Genomic DNA, 25641 nt, shown 5'->3' with positions numbered 1-25641 from the left:
TATTTAGCGACCATGCCGGTTTGTTTTTTCCTGTCCATCATGATCTCAGGAACTCCCCGCGTCTTTCAGTTTCGGCTTAATTGGCACGACCGCTTATATAGATAGTATTGATTTAATGGCCATAGTGCTTTGATGCTAGATTAGTCACCTCCCGGCCACTGTCTCCCGCTGTTCAGAATAAAGTGCTCGCTTATTTGCTCAACCGCGTTACCGTGATACAGGTACAAGCGATCGTAGATCATCATCACAACGTGGATGCGAAAGTGCCGACGAAGGTGAGATTCCAGGAGCCGAGTACAAACGGTACAAATGGTAACCAGAGTACAAACGTGACCGACGACACAAAGCTAATGCAGGAGACCGAATTAAATAACAAGGAGCAAGATGCTGCCGAAGAGACAAGCGAGAAGGAGGAGACTAAAGAGAACAATGAGGAGGAGACAAAGCTGATCGGTGGCTCGCCCAAGGCGGAGAATAAAGAGAACACGGAAAAAGAGGCGAAAGAGGCGGAGGCAAAAGAAAACGATACGCAGGAAAACAAAAGCCAGAGTCCAGAGATTAAGAAACCCACGATAACACCGTAAGTGTCGCAATTGTCTTTCTTGGAGCTTCGGCGTTAATGTTTATTCTTTAACAAACAATTCTGTGCAACAGCGACGAGGGTGACGTGAGGCGTATGCATACCTCGTTGAAGCTGAACGAGGTAATCCGTAAAATGAGCAGCGAGGCTCAACTGGTTATCCTGAATCTTCCTGGACCGCCACGAGACACGAAGATGGAGCGCGAATCTAACTGTATCCTTTCGATTATTATCGTGCAAATATGCATCGTTCAAAAAAATTGTTAGCTTTTAAGATACGAATCATTAGCTACACTGAGAAAAAAAGTTGAACACATGTATACTTCAATTGAAGTATTCTGTGCATTTAAATTAAATATATTAACTAAAGGAATTTAATCAAGTTGAAAAATTCAATCAAGCTAGCAACTTTTTTTCTTAATGCATAATTTGACAAGAGATAAATTTCAGAATGAAACATTAACGGTAGATTTGGAGAAGAATATATAGCGAAAGAATAAGAAAGACGTTAAACTTCCTTGACCGTCAAAAACTAGATATGGAATTCCTCGAGGTGCTCACTGAAGGCTTGGAGAGGGTGTTGATGGTGCGGGGTAGCGGACGGGAAGTGGTCACCATGTACTCGTGAACTGAAGCAACGGAAGTTGATACCGTTGCCTTGCGGAAGCAGAGCTCTAGTTTACTTCTCAGTGACCTAAACGACACTACCCTAAGGAACATACTGCTCTTGTGCCATTGTCTACGCAGTCACTTGCGCTATGCGCTCTGAAAGTCGTTAAGAAGAAGAGGCTGATGACGATGATAATGACGACGACGACGATCGTTCATATCGGACACGAAAGACGGAAGTTTCTTTGAAACGCTGATCTTGTTACGCAGACCGCGACGACCGATCGTCGTCCGATTGTTGAAGCCAAAAGCGATGATGCCAAAGGATAGGTTTTCTTTAAATGAATTTCTGAACGTAGACCGTGCGGATTTGTGTGTCAGGTAATGTACGCGTCAGAGGGAGGGTCGCATACGGCAGCGGGGGCTGCTCAGATTCAAATTCGATAACCCGTCGAGTTCGGCCGAGCTCGCCGAACGAAGCAGCACACACTCTGTGTACCTCTCAGAAATCGCCGGTACAAAAACTGTAGCTCAATGAGAGTCCCGAGTAAACGTCACTTCGATTCAATTTCTTGCTATTGACAGCTAAAAAAAACTAACTCTTTCGTCTAAAATGAAAGAGAGAACAGAGAAATGGCAAAATAAGGAGTGGGGAGGGAAGAAAAAAATCAAAATTTGGTCCGAGGCTAAGATCGAAGCATCTACGAAACCACTGCCAGACTACTTTCTAAATGCTTCGCGTTTAACCAAAGACGCGAGAGGCTCATTTTTCTACATGCATTGTCGTTAATAGGGAAAGAAATAAGAGTAGTAAGTACGTATATAATTTTATTGCTTGGTATAGATGAATCTAGAGTAGCCTAGGATAGCGCCGACTTTTATTATGATTATATATATATGTGTATTTGATAATAGAAAAACGACGATGACGTATATCGCGAGTATTATTGCATTTTCTTCGGGGGATTGTGAGACCCCCCGTCATCTTTTTTCCAGTCTCACGCGGAGAGATCTTTACGTACATACATGCAAAACATAAACAGGCACACGTTCGCGCGCGTTTGTATCGTCTTTAAGGCCTACCGGTCCAAGATGCCATTACCACTTATTAATCGATAACACCAAGTGACGCGAGGAGTGCAACCCGAAAGACTCAATGCCAAAATGCGCGGCGATCCTTACAGAATCTCATCGAAAAGAAGAAATATATATATGTATGTGTGTATATATATATATATATATATATATATATATAGCGCTAGCATATGTAAAGTAATTATAATTGCATTAAATGTCGTATGCATGTCAAGTCTCGCGCGTAGTCCCGTTTTCGGCCGCGCTTCTTTTCATGAAGAGACTCCTAATTAATTAGCGAGCACAGTATGACTATGCCGGTAGTCGCTTTTCTCAGTTTCTTCAACGTCACCGACAAATCTCAACGCCGTTTTATTAAATTACCTCAACGAGACTGCGGTAAATTAAATTCTTCGCCGGTGCTAAGAGAAGAGCGAGAATGAGCCAGCTTAAATCATTTTCGTCTCTAAAGCAGCCGGATTTGAATTTGATTTTAAAAATTATCAATCTAATGCTAATTACTATGTAGCATCGACGTAAAACATTTAGAAACTCACTTCATCTAAATTGTTTTTATTTCTAGGATAGTCGAACTTCATTTTAACTTTCTAACTACCAAAATAACGCTAAATTCTTATTTTATATCCAAATGATTTATTTGGACTTTCTTTGACGAGCGAGAGTTTCAATGAAGAAACTGAGGAAGAGATAACCGTGGGACTAGCGTTCATTGTAATATTTATCGATATTTAATACTACTTAATCAGTGTCCGTAAATAAGTTATATATATATATATATATATATATATATATATATAAATGTATATGTATATATATGTGTGTATATATATATGTATATGTGTATATATATATATATATATATATATATATATATATATATAATGCTAAGAATTACGCGGGATTACGCACCACGACTTGTTAAATTTCTGCAAAAGTTTTTGCAACTAGCAAAACGATGGAAGCGATCGTTTCAATCGTAAAGAATGTGCCGAAATTATCGCGTCTTTTCGCACGAATATTAAAACGATTGTCCAAAATCCAGGAAATTGTTAACTCTTGAAAGAGCTCCAACTCGCGGAATTTAGGCAAGTTTAATTTTAAAAGTTTATATAAATAACGATTTTCATTTTGTAACTTTTTATTTTACCAAATATTTAATTGCAAAACATATTATTGAAACGAAGTATACTCGTCATTAAAAATTAAACTATTACAATGAATTGAATCTCATTGAAATTTCACTGAGGAAAATTGAATTCCATTTGGAAAGAAATAAAAGCGCGATGTTTTCGGGTGCATTTATATGTATATATATATATGTACATTCACATTGTTCATTGTAAAGTACACGCACTGTCCTGCAATACCTGTAGTTAGCAAAAAAAAAGACGGACGTGAAAAACGTTGATTACACCATATGAAAGTGTATCGGATTAAAAAACTAGGTGAGCGCGAACCGATATCGCCGTTGACTCGCTAATAGAAAAAGCATATTTACATTAACGGGGGAGAAAAGATTTCTATATATCCCACGCGTTAAATTGTTTCACTTTTTTCCTCGTAACTCCGACACGGATTCAAATTGCATCGGATATTTTGAAGAGAGAAACAAAAGAAGGAGGCGTCATGTCAAGGAATCTACGATTTGATCCCTGACTTCGCGAAACGATCATCAAAAATGTAGTGAGAATGCTCGTCCCAGTACCAGACGGATATGCACATGCAAATAGATATGTTCACATTGCGTCAAAATGAGTGAGTATCTGAAACGGTGCTGGGTACATAGAGACTCTAAATGTATAGGAAACATATGCATATACATTATTATCTTCCTCTCTCCCAATATATACATATATACAACATATATATGTATGTATCTCTCTCGTCCACGATGTTTACCACATGTACTTTATAATTTTATTACGTTACTTATCGATTGCATATATTTTATGTGTACTTATTCTACTCGATAGGTATTGGCACTGCATAGTTTATATGAGACATGTTGACATTATGAGAAAGTTTATCGCGAATATATGAGTCGAACCGTTGCCGCTATTCACACATTGTACATAAACACATAGACAAAAGAAAGAAGGGAAGAGAAAAGCAAAATAATCGCGCGTTTGCCGTAAAGGATTTAAAGAGATATGCGAGGGAAGAAAAAAAGAAGATAAAAAAAGTTGAAGAAAATGGTAATGAGAGGATCCTTTACATAGAACAGTATTGCAGTGTATTCTGCTGCCGCTTTAATATTTTACTATATCGTATTTACTTTAAATGCACAATGACCACATGGCACACAAACGTACGTGTGATATAATATATAATATATAGAGAGTACATATGCATATATACTTGGCCGGCGAAAATGAAAATAGTGCGGGATGAGAATTAGAGAAAATTAATTTCGAGTCGGCAGTCTGGCCGATTCGGTGCGGTCCTCCGCCTCTTAGTTTAATAGCGAAATTCGATAGTATAAGGACGACTCGTACTGCTTTCATTCTATTCGGCCGATAGTGCGTGTTATCGGCAGCGGCAGAGATATGCGTCCGGCGTCTGCGGTTTACGTTCACTTTGCGGAAACAGAATGATACTTGAAACGCGTTCTAGATACTCCATCTCCGTTACCAAGAGTAACTCCCCGTAATTGCATTTTGTAGAAGATAGATTGTAAAAGACTGAATAAGCGCGCTGTGGCGCGGAAGACACAGTGAGACACGTATGCGATCCATTGTGAATAGAGATAAAGAAAAAAATGCGCACAATACTTTGGCTATAAAGAAGCATCCACCGCTGCAAACTAGAAGCTAAGATAGCTGTCATACGGGTGGCGAGTAAAAAAAAGAAAGCGAAAGTCAAGCCGCGAATGCAACTGCTTCGTCTTACCTATTGATCGACGGAGAATATCTAAATGTTGGAGATATTGTTCTGTTTCTATGACATATATTTCAAGCGACGATGTAAAACGCGAAAATATCCACTTCCAGAGAATACACAAAGTTTCGTTCGAGATCGATCGCGAGATGTATCGTCTTCGTAACTTTGAAATGTTCCTAGAGTATTCTCTAAAGAGTGTCCTTTGATCTTTGCTCTTACAAAAATTTAATACTGGCAGTATTAAATTAGCCAGTGATAAATTACTTAGTTCTGTTGTTAGTGCTTTCAATATAAGTAATTAGTCACTGACCAATTTAATACTGTTAGTACTAAATTTTGGTTAAAAAATTACAGAAATTTAAAACTAGTAGTATTAAATTGGCCACCCAAATGAATTTAACTGGATTGAAAATTTGTAATCTATTTTAATTCATTTTGGATTAAAAAATAATTCAAGAATTTATTTCAATGAAATTTATTTCATTGAAAAAAAATCAAGAATTTAGATTCAACAATGATCACACAAATCCCTTTCTATCCATTTGAATCCATTTCTCTATTTGCTGGATAATGATTAATTACTTATTTCGAATATGAAAAGCTCCAATTGTCAATGCTTTTAATATTCAAAATAAGTAATTAATCACTAGCTAATTTAATATTGCCACAATTAAATTTCTCTAAATTTCTTAAAGACAAAGAAAGCTGTCGAATATTTCCCGGAACACTTTTCTCGGAGAGAAAATTTCTTTGAGAGAAATATTTTCGTCGCATCCTTTGGACGTAAATTTCGGGCGACGGAAGTCGTACACTCGGCCGTTAACGAGTTAATAATCATAATACCTACGGGCTTGGCATTTGTCGGGATGTATAGTGCAGCGTTTTGCGGCGCGTTCCATTTAAAATGGGGAGAGCCCCACGCTCTGGATTTAAATCACCTCTAGGCTGTGAGATGCGAGCTAAGCAGCGGACAAACTTGCTCGAAACCTCAATCATATGTGTCAAATCAAGTATATAAATCTACTTTTAACGTCTATCGTATGTAATCTATTAATCAATTTAAAAAAGAGAGAAGAGGGGAGGGGGAAGAAAAGAAAGAAATCTTTTACCAAAGCTCTCCTCTGAGACGAGAGATATACACACGACTTACTTTTCACTCCACAGAAATTGCGACGATTTCTTTCTGCCCCTGGAACTCGACTAAAGAAATATATTTATTGATTCCCACACGGGAAAGAGAAAAGAAAAATGAGAGATATTGATATATATATATAGAAAGAGAGAGAGAGAGAGAAATAAAAATGTTATTAAATATACATACAGAGCGGACCTGAGACGAAACAAAAAAGGGAGTCGACGAAAGGGATGTGACCTAGAATTCGAGATAATTATTTAACATATTTTCGCTGTTAAGTATTTCACTTTAGATTTATAATATTTATATATTATAAGAGTTTGTCACTTGTTTCTTTAACATGTAACTCATCGAACGTACTTAGTTCTACTCAATTTTAAACATCTGTGTACTTATAATCGGAAATATTCATTAAGGAAAATTTAATCCCGAATTCATCGACGCATCTCTGCTATGTAGATCTCGCCTTTTCTCTGGTCCACATTATATATATGTACACTATATATGTACATATATATACATGTACACTATATATGTATACAAGGTGTCTGCTTTCTCTTGACAATAGATACCGTAACAGACGAAATTGAAGAAGTGCGTTTAAGGGAGGAACGGGAGAGACAACTTTGCCGACAAAAATACGCGATTTTGTGAGAGGATTCAAATAGAATTACTCTGTGAATTGCTATCAATTATACAATTGTATATTAACTTCGCGTGCGACGAATAAAAATTAACGTACGTTATTCCGTACGAGCTCGTCCACGAATTATTGTACGTTTCCGCTTAGTTTATTTTTAATTAGTCACTTATAAATATATGGCGTCGCGAAACGCCGCTCGTAACTGTCGTTAGGAGGAAGTAAAATACGGTTGCGAGACACCCTGTACACACATACGAGATACGAGATAATATATTTGTAGATACAGATTTTAGTCACATCTGGATAGTATATAGAGTCAATACTGTGAAAAAAGCCTGTAACTTACTTACCTATACCCTTTAGATAATAGATGATGACACTTGTAATTGATTTTCGAAAGATAAAGTATATGAATGAACAAATATACTGCGAGAGAGTCGATTAAATAAATAAATAACTAAATAAATAATATACCTACGACCAAAACGCATCAATTTGTATCATTATTCCCCGTCCTGAAAGTCCTGAAGTTTATCTTCTTATTTATTATATTATTTTCTCTAATTATCATGCCATTGTTTTATATGCAATTATTCTTGTATATATATTTTTTATTTAACGTAACAATTTTTTAAGCTCTAAATTTAAATATAAAAGTGTGTTAATGCCTGTAAATAGATTGATTGATAAAAATATTCAAATACGTAAAAATGTAGAAATTACAGAATATTCAAAATTGAATTAAAAATGAATTAAAATGAATTAAAGCTTTTAAAGATTTTCGCCAAGCTCTAGGATAATTAACTAATTAGCAAGCCTGAGTAAGTTAAAACTTTACTATAGTTAAATTTAATAGCTTATAAAATTAATTATGTTAACAGTTGCATAAAGATTAAATTCATTTGAGTTAAAAATTAATTTTGAAAATCATTATTTATATTAAATTAGTATGCATAACTTTTAAAAACTAAATTACTCTAAATTACAACATAGAGTATGAAATTTTAATATTTTGTTTGTAAATTAATTTTATACGAAGTAACAAAAAAATTATTTTTTTATATAGCAATATATTTTTACTTTCACATTTTTTCTTTTTCATACATAACTTTAAATATTCGTATTTCTCTAATTTTTCGTTTTATATGTTAAATAAAAAATTAATAATTCTATCCATGTTAATAATGTGATAGAAGTATTATTTGCTAAGTTAATCGCCAATTAAATTAATCAAACTTTAATCGATTTTTTTTATGTATTATTTATTTCATTGTATTCTTCTACATTCAAAAAGACAAAGTTTTTCGTCCAAAATGGCGCGAATGATACTTTCTATAGTACGTGATGTAACAGCAGCACATAAGCAGAGCTAACCTCACCGTTAGTTTCAGTCAGTTTGGAAATTTTGGAAGATCGGTGTTTATAAGAACCTGGAACTCACGTAATTGTTGGGAGAATCATGGCGCGGTAGGACACATTTTTTATTATATTCATTAAATCTTATATTATTTTGAGTATAAATTGTATGATAGGCTAACGATGTGTGAGCCAAACTTGGATGTTGATATGCATCAGTTTTCATATACCAGTAACATTGACATGATATTAAAGCATCGAATTCTAAACTGTAGCAAGTAATTTATCATAATGAAAGGCAGATAAATTTTATTTCACTTGTTTGTAGAAATTCCTTTGTTATTCAAAGTCATAAAACTAATGCTTAACTTCGCAGAATTCACTCTCAACGACAGTCTTTTTAAGACAGTTTTAAGAATTACTAATATTTCACTGATGAACAATATACGTGGAAAGAAAGATTAATTTTATCATCATAAATTATTAAATTTTGTTAAATATATATTTTTTATTTTTAATGTATATTTATACATACAATTTGTTTACAACAATACAAGAAAGAAATGATAAGATGCTTAATTATATTTATAGTTAATAATAGCTTTAAATAATTATCGTGTAATTTATTTCTTAGAATACCAGATGTCCCGGACACTAGGGCCATGGAGGGAGAGAGACCCATGTCCATTGAACGTCGTATGGGACGTGAAAGAGAACGAATGCTAGGAATGACAGACGAGGAGCGAGCATGGAGGAAGAAGTGGTTGGACGCTCAGAAACTCGCGCCCGAGGAGCCGGTGATACCAAAGGGTTATTACGAAGAGCTACATAACCCAATCAGGAGATTCTACATGGCACCTGGAAACAAATTCCAGAGCATGTTGGAGCCATATATGGTAGTAACCAAAAAGAGAATTTAACTGATGATATGGTCACTGTACTAGTCAATAAATGAATAAGAAATTGATTCAGTTGATGAACAAATAAAAACAACTTAATTGTATGCAATATTTTCAAGTAAAAAATATTTTAATCAAATCCGTATGAAAATTAGATCTAAAAAATATCAATTAACTTGCAATTTATTATCTTAAAGTCTTGTTATTTTAATATTTTTCTTAAACAGTTATTTATTTATTAGTGATTGTTCAACGAATGTAAAGTGACCCTATAAATGCTTGTAAGACAAAAAGATTAACAATTTCTGTTTCTTCACAGGGCCATGTAGGATCATATATAACACGGCACTTTATAACCAGATCTGCAATGGGTATCTTTGCTATCTATTGCATTTACTATCATCTGAAGTACAACAGAATGGTACTTTAATGAAAATTATTTTTAAAATATCACATTGCTTTTGAGATCATTCTATAATGAAGTAAACGTAATCATAAATGATTGTAAAGCGCAATTGTATGTCTGTTTCTACCAATATAGATTAGTTTTAACCTTAGAGTGATACTATAGGTGAATTTTCAAAGTACTAATTCAAATTTAATAGTTTTTATGTTAAAAATTTTGAGTTTAAAATAACATTTAATAAGATTCTATTTGCATTAAAATAGTGTTAGTTATTTCAGTTATTCTAACATTTAGCGACTTATAAAGTAGAAAAAAGAATTAAAAAATTCTTATGTGGGTGAATTTTCTAGAGTAGTGTTAAGCTAAGAAATATAAGTAGCAGTGTAGGATTAATCTCAGTTTAACTTTTATTTCGCTTTTCTCTATTTTGTAGAATAAGAAAAATCAAAGTTAATTTAATAGAAAATCGATATACAACTGCATCAATATTTTACAATCACTTATGACTACGTTTACGTAACTATGGAACAGCTTTTCATAAAAAAACGCTATATATTTTATATGGTTCCTTCAGAATTGGATGAGGAACGGTGGATGGAAGATCAGTGTAACTAGACCAAAAATGTATCCCGATACCAAGGATCTGAGCGCCTTATACAAAACAAAGGGCAATCAATTCTACGTAAACGGTTTCGACAAGTCTCCAATATAAATTTAAAAAATGCATTATTTTCCTTGTATAGTTATTATTTAATTGGCATCGTTAAACGTCACCTAAGACAAGAAACACGATGCTAATAAAGGTTACTAGTAATAAATTGTTATCTCAATATTAATTTGAATGTACTTGGAATTTTCATACATCTCCACTTTTTTATGAAGTCTAACTCGCACGTTGAGAATTTTTAAGATTCGAATTAGTTGCTTGTTACTTTAGTTTGTCTTATTTCTCTTACCAAGATATTTTTTCTTACTCTTTGGAGGAATGTGTATCCAATATCATGAAAATAATATTAGTGTTAGAGCGAAGCACTTATTCAACCTTTAATTCAATATTAAATGATGAATCCAATTTGTAGAGGTTAATGTTCCTAGCTCGAAAAAGTTAAATTTAGGAAAAACATTTTTTTCTAGTTCTTTTTACATTTTTCCGAGTTTTTTCTCTTAAGATAATGTCATTTTTTATGTTTTCTACGTCAATGGTTTTAATCTTTCTTTAAAATTTAAAAGCTCCAATAAGTATCAATAAAGCTGTCATTATTATAATTGTATTTTTTTCATATTCTTTAGAAAAAATTGAAACTGCTTTTACCTCAATTTTATTTTTTCGAAAGAATAGGAATGCTGGTATCACATCATCATTATCACAGAAAAGAAAAACGAAAAAACATTTTTTGTTCTAATTTTTTAAAAAATTAAAGACACTAGTCCAAATACACGATTAGTTCTTAATCTCTCTCTTGTCTTTTATCAGATATTGCTAACACAACATTCAAAAATAAAAAGTAAAATTATAAAGTTATTTTTTAAGAGTATAATGCTTAGTGCCACTTAATTTTTTTCATTTTTTATTTTATCGTTTTAAAAGTGATTTTATTGCAATTATTTTTATTGAACGCTTTATTCGCATTTTTACTTGTTTCTATTTTTTTTCTGTCTTTAAAATTTTCGCGGCACTCTTGAAGTTGGAGGCCCTTTGCAGCATGGTTAAAAACCCTACGTACAGTAACGGTCATAAATTTCTTCATTCCATATTCGCATGCGTTTACGTACGTTACGTGCATTATTTAAAATGATAGGGGAGAATGGACTGCACCGGGACCGCTACTGTAGAAGAGAGGGAAAGGGGTTTTGGAATATAGATGGGGGTTTACGGAATACTCCGACAACCTCTCCTCCCTAGTTTGTGCTGCACTGTGCTGCACTCTGAAGGTGACAATCAAAGTTGATTCTTTACAGTCTGCTAGGACTGCTAGTCTGCTTAGACGTCATAACTGGTCATAACGTGACACAAACAACTGGTTTTTAATATTTCTCGTAGGACTAACAATCGATATCACGGAAAGTTTTACAGGTGTGTATCCTTTACATAAAAGAAGTGTTTTGAGTATGAATTGTATAACTTTAATCTAGCTTTGAGAATCTAGGTTCAGAAGCCTTGAGAATGTGGTTTTTAAGTGATATTGAATTAAATTTAGTGACAAAATATGCATGTATTTATATAGAGCTGTACTATTGGATTGGCTAAAATAAGAGTTTGACTATATGAGCGATATAAGCAAGATCCTGCAAGAAAAAGGGATATATATTCTTTGGACCGGTCTCATGTCAAACGAGGTTAAGTTAACTCTTAAACACGTAAGTGGGTCTGACAGACCCATATGAAGTTTTGAACGCTTGCTATGTGAAGACGGAATGAGATAGGAGGTTCAGACTAAGACGTAAAAAAAGTTTGAAATCTCCTCTTTCAATTGATATAGTTAATCAACTTTTTTGGTCAACTAGAATTCGAACGCCACGGCAACAAAGTTTTGTTAGGGTCAATGCGACCCATATAGTGTGTAAGTGAAACTTTTTTTGTATTTTACATAAAAAAACTGGACAAAATACGTTCGAACAGGTCGATTTGCAGTTGTTACTCGAATATACTCTGTCTAAAGTTGGAATACTATAAAATGTTGTAGAAAAAAAGTTTTTCCGAAATATATCATGAAACACATCAATTTTCAATTTTAGACACGATTTAATCAAAAATTCCTCATTCGCCTTGTTACATAAGTACTTTTATTTAATAGAAATGACAATAACATAATTTTTGAAAGTATGAATCTTTAGCTTTAAAACGCCGTATTGTAAAGTTCGTTAAAGTTTTTTGTTGCAAAGATATGATTTTTTTTTAAGTGGATTTTTAGATGCCCAAAAATACCTCATATTTTCCATCTTACATAATTATACTTTTTAAAAGAAATGACTTTGCCAAATTTTGTTTTGAAAGTGTGACTTTTCAGCTTTAAAACGCTGTATTTGAAAATCCTTAAATGATTGTTGTTGCGAAGATATGATTTTTTGAAGGAAAAGTGGATTTTTGACCAATTTCTCATTTTTGCTTAATGCTTTTATAACTTCACAATAAATTATTTGTCGACAATGCCAATTATGCAGTCACACTCCTGAGATTTTGAACTTTTGTTTTAAAAAAAAATCGTAGAAAAATATTGATTGTAATCAAAATTATAGCTTCTCAAAGTTGAAAAAGTCTCCCAGACCCAAAAATGTGTTTCCATATTTTACAGGATCGGTGTGTTTAAGGGTTAAGATAAATAAAGATAGTTTGATCTCGCCATCTTTGATTAGCTTGATCGGCCAGTTGAATTTAAGAAGAGCCAACTGCAAAGTTTTAAATTGATCAAGGATAAATAAGAGGACTAACGAAAGTATACGCACGGTACAATTATGAAATTTTTTTCTTTTTATTGTTGACCTGTGTATAAATCAGACTTGTACTTTGCGAATTTTCACACACACGCACACGCACACACACACACACACACACACACACATACATATATATATATATATATATATATATACAACTAACAGATTTATATTTCTTCTGATAAATTTAAATATATATTCCTTCATGCAAATTATGTAATGACAGAATTCCGGTTCATGGTTCGTTGCCATCAGTTGCCACTTGACCTTTCAACCTCGTGTCAGCGAGAATTGACAATGAAGAGACTAAACTGTTTTACCATGAGAATTGTAGAATTTTAATGAGTACTGAAAATGATCCAAAAATTTTTTAATAAGAATATAAACCCGAGCGTCACGCGTACACTCTTATTAATCTTTATCATTTATCCTTAACAATTTCGAGTTTATTATTCTATTTCAAAATTAATAGTATTATTTTGTTTTCCTTGTTCATTTTCTGCAAATTATAAATTATTTATGTAAAACATGTATTATGTATTTATATAAAGTTTTAAATTAATAATTAAATAATTTTTAATTAAAATAATTAAAAATAAAATTAGGGATCATCAATCTTAAGTTTTGCACTTGGTTATTGTTAAATTTAATCGATTGATCAAGCTAATCGGAGATAAAGAGATCAGTCCATTAATTTTAAAAATGCAACATAAATAGAATATTTAAAAAATTGGATATGTAGCAGATTGAAAATTTATAATAAAAAATATACAGACTGCAGTTTGCTATCGGGGTACGGTATTTTTGTAATGATACTTTGTTTTCATGATGTTTTGTGATACACAAATGCTTTATTAAAAAATGTTTTAATCATATAAAAGTTGATGCATGTTATCCAAATATATTTATATAGACTCAAAATTTTTATTTTAAATAATAAAAGTTTTATTTTAGGAAGGGTAGGCTGGGGTATGTGTAATCTGACATTGAGATGTTTTATGCACTTCTAATATTTCTAGATGGTATAGTAAATAAAAGGCTGCCGTTCTATAAAGCCTTGTACACGATGCTAAAAGTCGGTCCGAGATCTCGGAAAGAGAATTGACCAATCGCATTAATCAATTGGTCGAATTGTTCAAATGTTCTCGGACCGATTTCTAGCATCATGAACACATGGCTTTAGGGGGTTGCATTGAAGGCTCTGTTCACGTTTAAATGGCTATAGCTGCGTATGCAGTGTCAGAGACATCTGTCAGAGACTTATGTCATTTTGAAGTGTGAACATTTCCCACTAAAATTTAGTCAATAGACACCATCCTTTGTATGCATAGATGCTTTTCTATAACTGCATTAAAATGGAACGCGACAAGTTGTTTTTCCAACGTGTACTTCTACACTACTTTGATTTGAAAAAAAAGTGTAGCTGAAGCTCATCGATTGCTTACGAAATCTAGACTTGAATTAAATCATTAGACTTGAATTATTACAGATGAAATTATCAGATATAGATCTGTTCGAATGAGACGCGATTGTCTACATTATAGACTCTACAACGCAAATTGGCTGTCCAAAGAAAAAAATTGCGCTATGAATGTGGTCAATTGCCGGACAGGAAGCGCAATATCGCTGCACACAATTATTTTATTTTCCTTTATCCCATGTTGTCCAGTCAAAATATCAATAATTTTCCAAATACTTTATAAAAGTAGAAAATAACATTCTTATCCTATAGCTTATTAAATTTTGTCTTAGAAACACATGCATTCACGAAAGAGACTTACTCTAATTTAATACTAATATCGTAAGTGAAAATCGTAAGTGATACAATTGTAAGAAAATCGCAAAAATATATAAACTACAATCTAACTTAATAATACAGCTGCCTACTTTGCTGACTTGTGAGTAACTTACAACGACGGAGGGGCTACATCTAACGCGTAGGAAATTGAATCCATCTCCGCTTCCTCCATCTTCCTCCTTTTATCATGGTCTTGTGTATCCCGCTAAGTCGTCACTCCCTTTCTTCTCTTCTTGGTTCATAACTGGATTGCTTCGTTCGATGATTAAACTTATAAGTTGTATGTGCACATATGTACATTCCTGTTTTATTTCATTTGATAATATGATACCAGAAATAAAAGATGCGTAATAAAATTTGCGCGACCACACATTTTTTTTTTTATAGAATGTTTCTATCAGGATTGTGCCGTACATATCAAGAATACATATGAATTATTTACACATTGTTTCCGTTATGTTTATATCCCCGATAGCAAACTGTGCACAGTCTGCGCGCAGATTGGCATCAAATTCAGATCAGATGGTGACAACAGATTCATAAGCCATCTGTGCCCGCATTGAGCTCAGGATCTGTCGACAACCTGTTAACATATTATGTTAGAAAATTTTGGCAGCAGAAACCAAGCAGAATCTGCACTTGCGGACAATCACGGCAAGCTAATACGAAAAAAATGAGCACAAACTGCAAATTCTGCTCGATTTTAGCGGTCGATATGCTGACATAGCATGATTAGCAAGCTCTACCTTATTTTTGACGGCAGTATGTCGACAGTATCAGATAGTATAGATACTGTGTGCAATTTGTTGCCATTCTGCCATCAAAAGTTGATAGCATGCTCTGCGCGAAATCTGTAGATTAATCTGGGACAAATCTTTTTTCATGTAAACAATGCAATCAATGTAAATTATTATAAATTGGATAATACAACAGAAAAAAGAAGTTATAAAATTGTTAATATATATCTGCCTTTAATAAAATAAAAATATATAATTTTCATATACATAATTTTCACTATTTCTGATAAAATCTGCATCTTCTACGATCCATTGATTATTGTTTACATAAATGACACGTAAAACATAATTTATATAAATTTACATTTTGCACACATAATGTAGATTATTTATATTTTACGCGTAAACATCAATTCTAGCTTCTATTGGTTATATATTGTAACCAAACTCTTATTTGAGGATTTCTAGATTGACCAATAATTCCATGCGTTTTTTACTAAAAGACTTTAAATTCCTTCTACAATTGTGTAAATGTGATTGTAAGTGATTGTAAACTGTGTTGTAAGACACATTTGTAAGCCATTATTACAGGTTGTAAAATACATTAAACTTTATCGTTCACGCTCATAGTGTTGGTTGTAAGAGTGAATCAATTAGAGGATTCTCACGTGTCAGCTCGGCTCAGAGGACTAGTATCCACGCTACCATCGTTTAGAAGACATACCTTTACTTCATTGTAGATTACCTTATACAGTATACAGCATTCAATACTACTCCCAAAATCCTACAACCACGTTTTACGCAATTCTAGAATGGATTTAAGTGCAGATTACAGATTGGACTTGGTAAAAATTATAAAAATGAGCAAATTTATGACAAAATGATTAATATTTTAATAAATTCACTCATTTTCATAATTTTCAAGTTGTGTAATCCATAATCAATCTCCTGAAAATCTCTATTTTCAGACCTTCAAATCTTGAAAGTGTACAATCATTGGTTGCGTTCAGCGGAAAAAGCAACTATGCAACTGTTGAAAATTTATTAATAGTTTTTACCTTTAATTTTGTCCTCAGATTACTACCGGATCCGAATGTATAATAAACGCAACCATTGACATTTTCACGTACGTTTAAAAAAAAGTCGCATAAAGATTGGTTGTTTTATATTTGGCATTATTTCGAAAATAGATAAAAAGCGGATATGCTGAAAAGCATATTTTCGGCATGTTATATTTTTTTATTTTAAAAAAGGAAAAAATATCGTGGAAACTTGTAAAAAGATACATGCAATCTACGACGAGAATACCATGCAAGAACGCGTGTGTCAGAAAATGATTTGCGAAATTTTGTTCCGAAAATTCTTTTATCACAGACAAACCACACTCAGGTACTTGAGATTGACAACGATAAAATAAAAATATGAATCGAGAGACACCAATACATGCTACAGACGCAAAAGATTGCAAACATTCTCCATTGTACGAAATCATCTGCAACAATTTGACCAAGGTGAAAAAAAACCGCACAGAATTCTTGACCAATCCAATATATTAGTTAGGAGAAAATTATGGAGAGCAGTTCAATTGCGTGGTATTCCATAATCCCTTTCCACGCTATTCTATGCTTTATTACTAAACGATAAATTAGTTTTAATTACTGAAAAAATAACGATATATAAAGACATTCTTATTCTAATACATAATTTCTTAACATCCTCTCATAGTAAAGATGCCAAAACGTGATAAAGAAGTGTCAACAAATCAAAAGGAACGAAAAACGTGGGATACATCAAGAATGGCAAAAGCTATTAAGATAGTACGGGAGGAAAAAATGGGATATATGAAAGCTGCAAACAAGTTTGGTGTCCCTAGAAGTACACTCTATCGCCTCGTGAAAACCAATGTGCCTGACGAAAACATTGCAGCTATAACGAAAATGGAAGGCAAAACTGTTCTGTCAGAAAAGTTAGAAGATGAATTGGTTGTCCATTGTCAACATATGGAATCACTTTTCTATAGTATAACTGGAACTGATATTCGCCAAATGGCCTACCAGCTGGCGGTCCGAAACAACATTTCCAATCCATTTGACTCTAAAATCGCTGGAAAGGGTTGGTTGAGAAGATTCAAGAAGAGGCATAAAAATATGTTATCCATTATTCGGAAGCCAAAGCTCCTGGACTTCTCAACAAAAAAAATGTCTCTAAATTTTTCGACATTGTCGATGGTCTCTTTCTGCGGTACAAATTTCCTGCAGAAAGAGTCTTTAATGTAGATGTAACAAGTTTAACTATTCTGTAGACCCATGTTGTAAGTCGTAAAGGAGAAAAACAAATAGCAGCTCTGACTGCAACCGAAAAAGGCTTACTGATCACAGTAATTATTTGTATGAGTGCGGTAGGCTTATTTATTCCTCCGATGATAATCTTTCCAAGGCAGAATATAAGCCAGCAACTGATGGCAGGAGCACCTCCTGAATCAATTTTCGCATGTCACCCCTCTGGCTGGGTTCAAACTGATCTGTTCACACAGTGGTTTGAACATTTTATTTCGAAAATCAAACCAAACAAAAGATCACCTGTGCTGTTGGTCCTAGATGGACACTACAACTACACGAAGAATATTGACGTTATAGAATTAGCTAAAAAACATCATGTTCATCTGATTAGTTTCCCACCTTACAGTGTCGATAAAATGCAACCACTAGACCAAACATTTATGGATTTGCTGAAAACATATTATACTGAAGAAATCCAGATGTGGAATGATACAAATGACAGAAGTTTGAGGCCTTTCGACGTTGTGGAATTATTTGGGCGAGCTTATTTAAAAGCGCAAAATGATAAAATAGCCGTGAATAATTTCAAAGACAGGCATTTTCCCACCAGACAGAAACGTTTTTGGTGATGATGATTTTGCTGCTGATGATGATAGAGTTGAAAATATTCAACAATTTAATCAAGAAGAAAAATATGTCAAAATGGAACCCTCTGATGAACCTGATGAGCCTGATGAATCTGAAGCAGATGTTTCCATGTCAAACAGAAACATTCTCGATGATTACTTAATTATTCCTGATCATGATAAAGTTGAAAACGTTCAACAACTTGATGAGAAAAAAAGACATATCGAAATGGAGTTCTATGATGAACTTAAAACAGAAGCAGGTCAGTACTATCAGGGTTGGGTAAGTTAATATATGTTTTAACTAAACTAAAATTAATTACTTATTATAATGTAGTTCATCAGACAAATTTTTAATTTTAATTTTATTAAATTTGTAAACTAAGTTTATATAAAATAATTAAAAAATGTTGTTTCGTTTGTAGGAATATTTCTTTTTTTTTAATTAACTTAAAAAAAGTTAATAAAATTTATTTATTTTGAAAAAATAACTAAGTAAAGTTACATATTAAATCATTTAAAATTAACAAAGTTAAGTAAAAAATTAACTTAACTTTATTATTTATCTTTTAACTATGTACTACCCAACCCTGAACAAGAGAAAGTGTGGCAAAACGAGATGACAGGATAAGGATAATGACGAGGTATCTCTTGTATTGCACGATTCGAATATAGAAATCACAATTATTGAGCATATGTATTAGATGTGACCCCTCGGTCATTGAAAGTTACCCAGCGAAAATTAGACCATATAATTTATACTTTTTGGCGATTTCCAAAAATTCAACACTATTGAACCCTGGACAACAAGTTTTGTTGCTACTCGACGCTTGCCATTTGCTGCGTGAAATCTGAATCAGGCTTTAGTATTAAATTTATAATAATTCCCTTGTGAATGCTTATGTTTCTGGGACAAAACTTAATAGGCTATAAGATAAGAATGTTATTTTCTACTTAAAAGTCTACGTAAAATGTTTAGAAAATTATTGCTATTTTGATTAGACAAGAAGGAGCAAAACAATACAATCAAGATAAAATGTATAAATCGACAAAAAAAAAACATTAATCCTTTGACTGTATACATGGGCCTATGACATTTGACACAATACAACAGTAATTTAAGTTGTGTTTTAAAAAACATTCATTATTACAAAAAGTCACTTTTTAATCAGCACCAAATAATCGCGTGGGGATCAAATTGACCTACACTTTAATTTATTTATACTTTATATATAACGTTATATACTTTATATATAAGTTTTTTATTTTTATTTATAAGTAGTATTATATAAATTGACAAATATTTTAAAGAAATAATAGTTTGCAAGTATAGGAAATTAAAAAACAATTATATTTCTAAAATTATTTCTTTACGTAGCATTTTGACTAATAAACTCATAGCTTTAAGTTAATAAATACAGACATTTAAAATGATTGAATAAATTTCAATTGTTATTACACTTCAAGTTAAAGCACAAACACATAAAATGACTATTACTTAAATAATGTGATTGTTTAAAGTCAGTAATAATTCGGAAATGATGTAATATTATAGTATCTTTATTTTATAAATATATACATGTTTGTCTCGTATATTAATTTAAAATACACACTCATATTACAAAAATCTGAAAACATTAATATACATTTTTACTATTAAAAATAATTGAAAATAGCAATTATCATCTGTTTATTAAAAATAAAAGTTATTAATATACAAAATAAAATATATGTTTATAATCGAAAAAATTAATAGAAATGTAAAAATAAACTAAAAAAATCTGAAAACTAAAAATGAAAAACTTTGAAACAATATACCGAATTGCATAAAAAGTTATGTACATGGTTGTTTGGGGGTCAAATTGATCCAAGTGATAAAAGAATTGTTTATAGCTAAAATATTCGAGCGTTAAAGATGCTGCTACTTGGCTGAAGTTAAGACTAAAGTGTAGAAGGAAGATAGAAATACTCAGAGTGGTAAAGTTATAAACAAAAGCGAAACGGAGAAACATTTATTCATATGACTGGGTCAATTTAGCCTCCACACGCCTGCATAAGGATTAAGAAATATCTAAACATAAAGTTACATTGATAACTATTTTTATCATTTTTTCTTTGTGTTTTAGGATGGTTAGAAATTATAAACGTAAGACGGATCGAGGAAATTGGTCAGAAGAAACAATGCGTAACGCAATTACTGCTGTATTAGAAAGAAAGATGGGTTATTACTTAGCGGCGAAAACATATTCTGTGCCACAGTCTACATTAGAAAGAAAAGTAAAAAAAGCACGTGAAAATAAAGACTTCTGTCAAGAAATCAAAGTACCTTTAGGGCCAAAGTCTCCTACATTTTCAGCTAAAGAAGAAGCTGAACTGGTTGAATATTTAAAAGAAATGGAATGCAGATTTTATGGGCTCACAACTAACGATTTAAAGATTTTAGTGTACCAATTAGCAACGAAAACCAAGAAAAAACATCCTTTTAATGAAAGTAAAGGTAAAGCTGGCAATGACTGGTTACGTAGATTTTTGAAACGTCATCCAGATTTGGCGATTAGAAAACCTGAAAGCACATCAGCAGGTTTTAATAAAGTTGCTGTTGAAAGTTTCTACAAATTATTAAGTGAGATCTATGACAAATACCAATTAACTGCTGATCGTGTATACAATTGTGACGAAATCGGAATATCAATTGCCCCGAAAACAAAATCTAAAATAATAACGCAAAAAAGACGAAAACAAGGGAATGCATTGGTTTCTGCTGAACAAGATACGACGATCACAACCGAAATATGTTTCAGCGCGACTGGACATTACATACCTCCAATGTTAGTGTTTCCTTGTAACAGGATAAAACCAGAATTAATGGTAAATGCTCCCCCGGGTACTTGGGGTGTATGTAGTGACACTGGATGGATGACAACTGAGCTATTCTTACAATGGTTTAGGAAATTCGTAACTTTCAGCACTGCATCTAAAAATCGTCCCGTTTTGTTACTTCTGGATGGAGATTGCATTCACACAAAGAGTATAGAACTAATTGACAAAGCAAGAGCAAATGGTGTAATCATACTGTGCTTTCCATCTCACACTATACATCGCCTTCAGCCACTTGAGGTTTTTATGAAACCTTTAAGCACTTACTATGATCAAGCTATTTCTTCATGGCTTTGCTCAAATCCTGGGCGCGTTGTTGATACATATCAAGTGGCAGAGTTGTTTGGCAAAGCTTTTGCTCAGGCTGCAAATATGTCAACTGCTATTAACGGTTTCAAAAAATGTGGGATCTGGCCACTTGATATCACTGTTTTTACAGAACTTGATCTTATAGCATCTTTTACAGCGGATATTCCTTTAAATATCACACCGCCAGCTGAAGAACAGATTATAGATCGTTTAAATGTCACACAAGCAGTCAGGTCAGATGAAGAACAGATCATAGATCCTTTAAATATCACACAACCAACTGAAGAACAGATTATAGATTGTTTAAATGTTACACAACCAGCCAAGTCAGATGAAGAACAGATCATAGATCCTTTAAATATCACACAACCAGTTCAATCGATCGAAAAACAGATCATAAATTTAGATAACACTCAACCGGGTTGTTCATTTTGGCCTGATCAGCAACGGAATAAGATTATAAAATCAGAAAAAAATACTTCTTTTCAATTAGTTAGCCCTAAAGAACTAACGCCTTTACTGTTAGAAAAACGTGAAAAAACTGCAATAATAACATCCTCACCGCATAAAAATAAACTACAAGAAAATATAATAACGAAAAAAAAGACAGAGAGAAAAAAAGTGAAGAAAAGAAGAAGAAATGTACAAACTATAAAATTGCGAAGAAAGGAGCCAAAGAAACGTATGAGAAAGAGTTAAGCTAAAAACACATAAGTACCCCATCTTGTCTACGGAGACACTCCGATTTATCCATCCGTGGAACAAGATGGGGAGAAATGTCTTTTTTATTTTTGTTTTCTTTTTTTTCAATAAAATTTATAATTCTCTGAAGATTTTATTTAAGGATAGTTATATTGAAAGATTGATATCTAAAGAATATTTAGGAAGTACAGATGATTCGTTGATTATAAAAATCTAGCTTTTATTCATTATCACACCTTAACTACCTCGTCTTGCCCCACCTTTTATTGTATATTTTAGAACTTAGTTTTATTTCATCGGATTCACATAGCCTACTTTTCCAATTGTTATTAGACAAACATATGAATAATTCTGCATATGTCTACTTTTTTTACAGGATCATCTACAGACACTGTATCTTCTGACGACATCAATCTCGATATCATTATCAAAAAAGAAGATGATGATGATGACTTCACAACAGTGTGGCTCCCAGAACCAGATTTTTCCACCACGTAAAGCAAATATGAAAAGCTCACTTGAGAGATGCAACACTCGTTTGTGAAACAAAATCCAAGAAGATCCAATATACTGATTCCAGTGATTCTAATTTGCAAGATTCCAGCAATGAAGACGAGTGTCCTCAACAAGAGGATAATAATGTAAAATGGGTCTTTTCTTTTGCGATGTTGTCTTTTCCAAAGATATCGAAGAGGAAACAAGGATGCAGTGTATCCTGTGCAATGCAGGATTCACACCATTGACATAAGATGTATAATGTTTGATATTCAATAAAAGAATACGTTTTCTAGAGATAAAAGTGTTATGAGAATCTTATCTCCTATTGGATATCAGATAAACGTCAAGTGTCTGTGATGTGGATCCTGTATACAAAGTGAATCTATGAAGAGTGACGGATTAAGAACCAAAATGTTTATTTTTGTAAAAAATTGTAAAAAAATAAATTTCTATTAATTTATAATTAATCTCGTATCGCCAGATATGTTTTATTAAGTTAATTGGCGATTAATTTATTGATTAATACCATCCAGGATAACAATTTGCTAACAAATTGTTAATACAAACACATTTTGACAGCAACTCTATAACCAAGTTTATTTCTATCATTTCATAAATGTACATTTGTTTACATTACAAATGAAAGTAAAGGACTTCTTTTGTTGAATAAGTTATAATTTATTTTCTCCATATAAAATAATAATTATTGTTATATAAAAATTTAATTTCAGCAACCTGATTATCTTTGTATGTCTTGTATATTTCAAAAGATGATAGTCTTTTGCAAAGGAATTTTTTGATTGGCCTAAGTAAGAATGTTCTAAAAGCATTCAAATCAGTTGTAATGAAAGCAAAACTTTGATCGTGTAAGATAATAAAGCGATAATCTGTGTTGGTGAAGATTTGCTTTCTAAGTACTTCAATATTTCAAAAAATATTTAAATTTGTCTTCTTTTATAAAAAAATTCTTTAAAATCTCTTTTTGTATTTTATCGTCATATTAATTTTCATTGTCATTATATTTGCATTCTTATACTTTAAACCATGTAAAAAATATCTATACATTTCTCCCTAATGATATTCGAAGTATCTAAAAAAATGTTTGAAATCTGTTTAAGGTATATCCTGATCGCGTAATGCGTACACAAAAATCTATAGAAAACGACATAATTTGTAGAAAAATCAATTAATGAGGCTAATAGATAAAAATAGAATAATATATGATTTTTTCATTCAGTGATCTCATCATGTGCAAATCTAACTTTGTTCTATAAAAGCTGTACATAAAATGGATTAATTAATGAATTAAAAAAAATTAGCCTAATGTATTGATTTTTCCTGGTGAAATTTTTTTCTATTTTTTGTATGATTTTCCAAACTCAGAATTTCTGTGCATTTTTATCATTTTCTCAGATTTTTTATACAAATTGGGACACTTAATTCAGAAATACTCAAAAAGTTTATATCTTTTTTCAATTATATATATATAAATTAATTATAAAATATTTTAAGATTTCTAAGATTTTTTGTTCCATAATTTCTGATGAAATGTTATAAAATCTGAAAAAGTTAAAAGTATTATATTTTTTAGAAATTATTATGGAATATGAGAAATCTTCAGAATTCACATTACTGAAAAATTCCAAGAGATCTAGACTGTTTGAGTATTTCTAAATGTACCAATTCGTATAAAAATGAGAATAATTTTCATTAAAACTCACATTTAAAAAATTTTAGACTTAAGATATTGTATTATTTACATACCTTTTACTGCGTAAGTAGACGAAAATTTGTATCTTTTATAATATTTTGTAATTCATTTATAAAAATCTAACATTTTATCAGAGAAAAATCTGAGTGGCCATGCCCACGATTTAGTTAATTTAGTAGATACGATTTTTCGTAACGTTATTTTTATAACATAACATGGACACTGAATATACACGACACCAATTGTACAGGTTAGAACTCGAAAAGCATGTCGCTCACGACTGTTGGCATACCTGACGAAGGAAGCGCTGAGCGCGCGTACAACATGAAATCAACTTCATCGTTGCTATCTACCCATTTAAATTTTGCTCGACTAATTGATTAATTGATTCTTGTGTCGCATCGACGATAATTTATGCGAACGCAATCGGCACGAGGAGCGTATACTGAATCTTGGAGGCGAATAAAATGTAGATATAAATGAATTGACTCACCGGTCGCCGCTGGTCGCTTCATCCAACTTCGTCTCGGCCGCAGCTGTCGAACGTACATTCGAAATCCAAGATCCTCCTTACGACGATTCGTCTTGGTAACACGCGATGCTTCGCTTTCGCCATTTCTCGGTACTTACACGCGTCGAAAACTCGGAAAACGAAACAACGGAGAAGATACGAAACACGATTGAACGCGACACGACTTCGCACCATGAATTGTGTTCGACACGACGGATGTTGGTATGTACATACGCTCGACACTTTTGTCATTCTATGGCACTCTCGAAATACTCGCGTTAAAAATTTGTACGGAACGATGAGGACGCGAGTCATGCGCTGCGACGCACTGGATCTTTCGCCGTCCCGCCTAACCGACCGTCTGCTGATACTGCGAAGCAGCGGCGGTAGCGGCGCGCAGGCGCGACCACGCGCCAGTCACGCCACTCACGCCGCTACGCAGTAGCAGCAGACGGTTGGTTAGGCGGGACAGCGGAAGGTCGCGACACGTCGCAACGTATATTGACTCGCATCCGCGTTGACTCGTAGGAATTTTTAACGCGAGTGAGTATTTCG

The 25641-nt window shown here is 32.8% G+C and overlaps 3 protein-coding genes and 1 long non-coding RNA gene across 19 annotated transcripts in view; 3 read left to right on the top strand and 1 right to left on the bottom strand.

Moving 5' to 3' along the window:
- LOC105200148 (solute carrier family 12 member 4) overlaps positions 1–7429 on the top strand; it is a 145144-nt gene extending 137715 nt beyond the window's left edge. For 6 of the 7 annotated variants that reach the window (XM_039448846.1, XM_026137535.2, XM_026137533.2 and 3 more), the window contains 3 exons: positions 222–580; positions 655–794; positions 1117–1351. In XM_039448846.1, coding sequence (XP_039304780.1) covers positions 222–580; positions 655–794; positions 1117–1208 — 591 coding nt within the window. In that variant the 3' untranslated portion in view covers positions 1209–1351. Of the gene's footprint in view, positions 1–221; positions 581–654; positions 795–1116 lie in introns of all 7 variants that reach the window. The other variant, XM_011167569.3, reaches the window with a different exon arrangement.
- Positions 7430–8250: 821 nt separating this feature from the next.
- LOC105200149 lies at positions 8251–10439 on the top strand. Its single transcript, XM_011167571.3, has 4 exons — positions 8251–8409; positions 8933–9194; positions 9517–9618; positions 10178–10439. Exons 1-4 carry the CDS (start codon positions 8402–8404, stop codon positions 10313–10315), a joined length of 510 nt encoding a protein of 169 aa, XP_011165873.1. The 5' UTR covers positions 8251–8401; the 3' UTR covers positions 10316–10439.
- Positions 10440–11187: 748 nt separating this feature from the next.
- On the top strand, positions 11188–23531 carry LOC105200151. Of its 9 annotated transcripts, XM_026137562.2 has the most exons (5): positions 11247–11677; positions 16650–16699; positions 17299–18741; positions 20605–22358; positions 22743–23531. In XM_026137562.2, exons 4-5 carry the CDS (start codon positions 20606–20608, stop codon positions 22862–22864), a joined length of 1875 nt encoding a protein of 624 aa, XP_025993347.1. In that variant the 5' UTR covers positions 11247–11677; positions 16650–16699; positions 17299–18741; position 20605; the 3' UTR covers positions 22865–23531. The 9 variants fall into 9 exon arrangements, 8 of the variants coding, with proteins under 8 accessions (XP_025993347.1, XP_025993348.1, XP_011165876.1 ...); XM_026137563.2 differs by lacking the exon at positions 16650–16699; XM_011167574.3 differs by lacking the exon at positions 16650–16699 and having other exon boundaries at positions 11247–11681.
- LOC113004394 lies at positions 13865–25472 on the bottom strand. Of its 2 annotated transcripts, none has more exons than XR_003269014.2 (2): positions 24629–25472; positions 13865–15419 (listed from the first exon to the last, which is right to left on the bottom strand). It is a non-coding gene; the product is annotated as an uncharacterized LOC113004394 (long non-coding RNA). The 2 variants fall into 2 exon arrangements; XR_003269015.2 differs by lacking the exon at positions 24629–25472 and adding an exon at positions 15583–16706.
- Between the last annotated feature and the right edge of the window lie 169 nt (positions 25473–25641).

The sequence above is a fragment of the Solenopsis invicta genome, chromosome 4, assembly GCF_016802725.1.
Source record: "Solenopsis invicta isolate M01_SB chromosome 4, UNIL_Sinv_3.0, whole genome shotgun sequence".
Taxonomy (NCBI): domain Eukaryota; kingdom Metazoa; phylum Arthropoda; class Insecta; order Hymenoptera; family Formicidae; genus Solenopsis; species Solenopsis invicta.
Note: the sequence above shows the minus strand (reverse complement) of the source record. Positions and strands in the feature narration are given on the sequence as shown.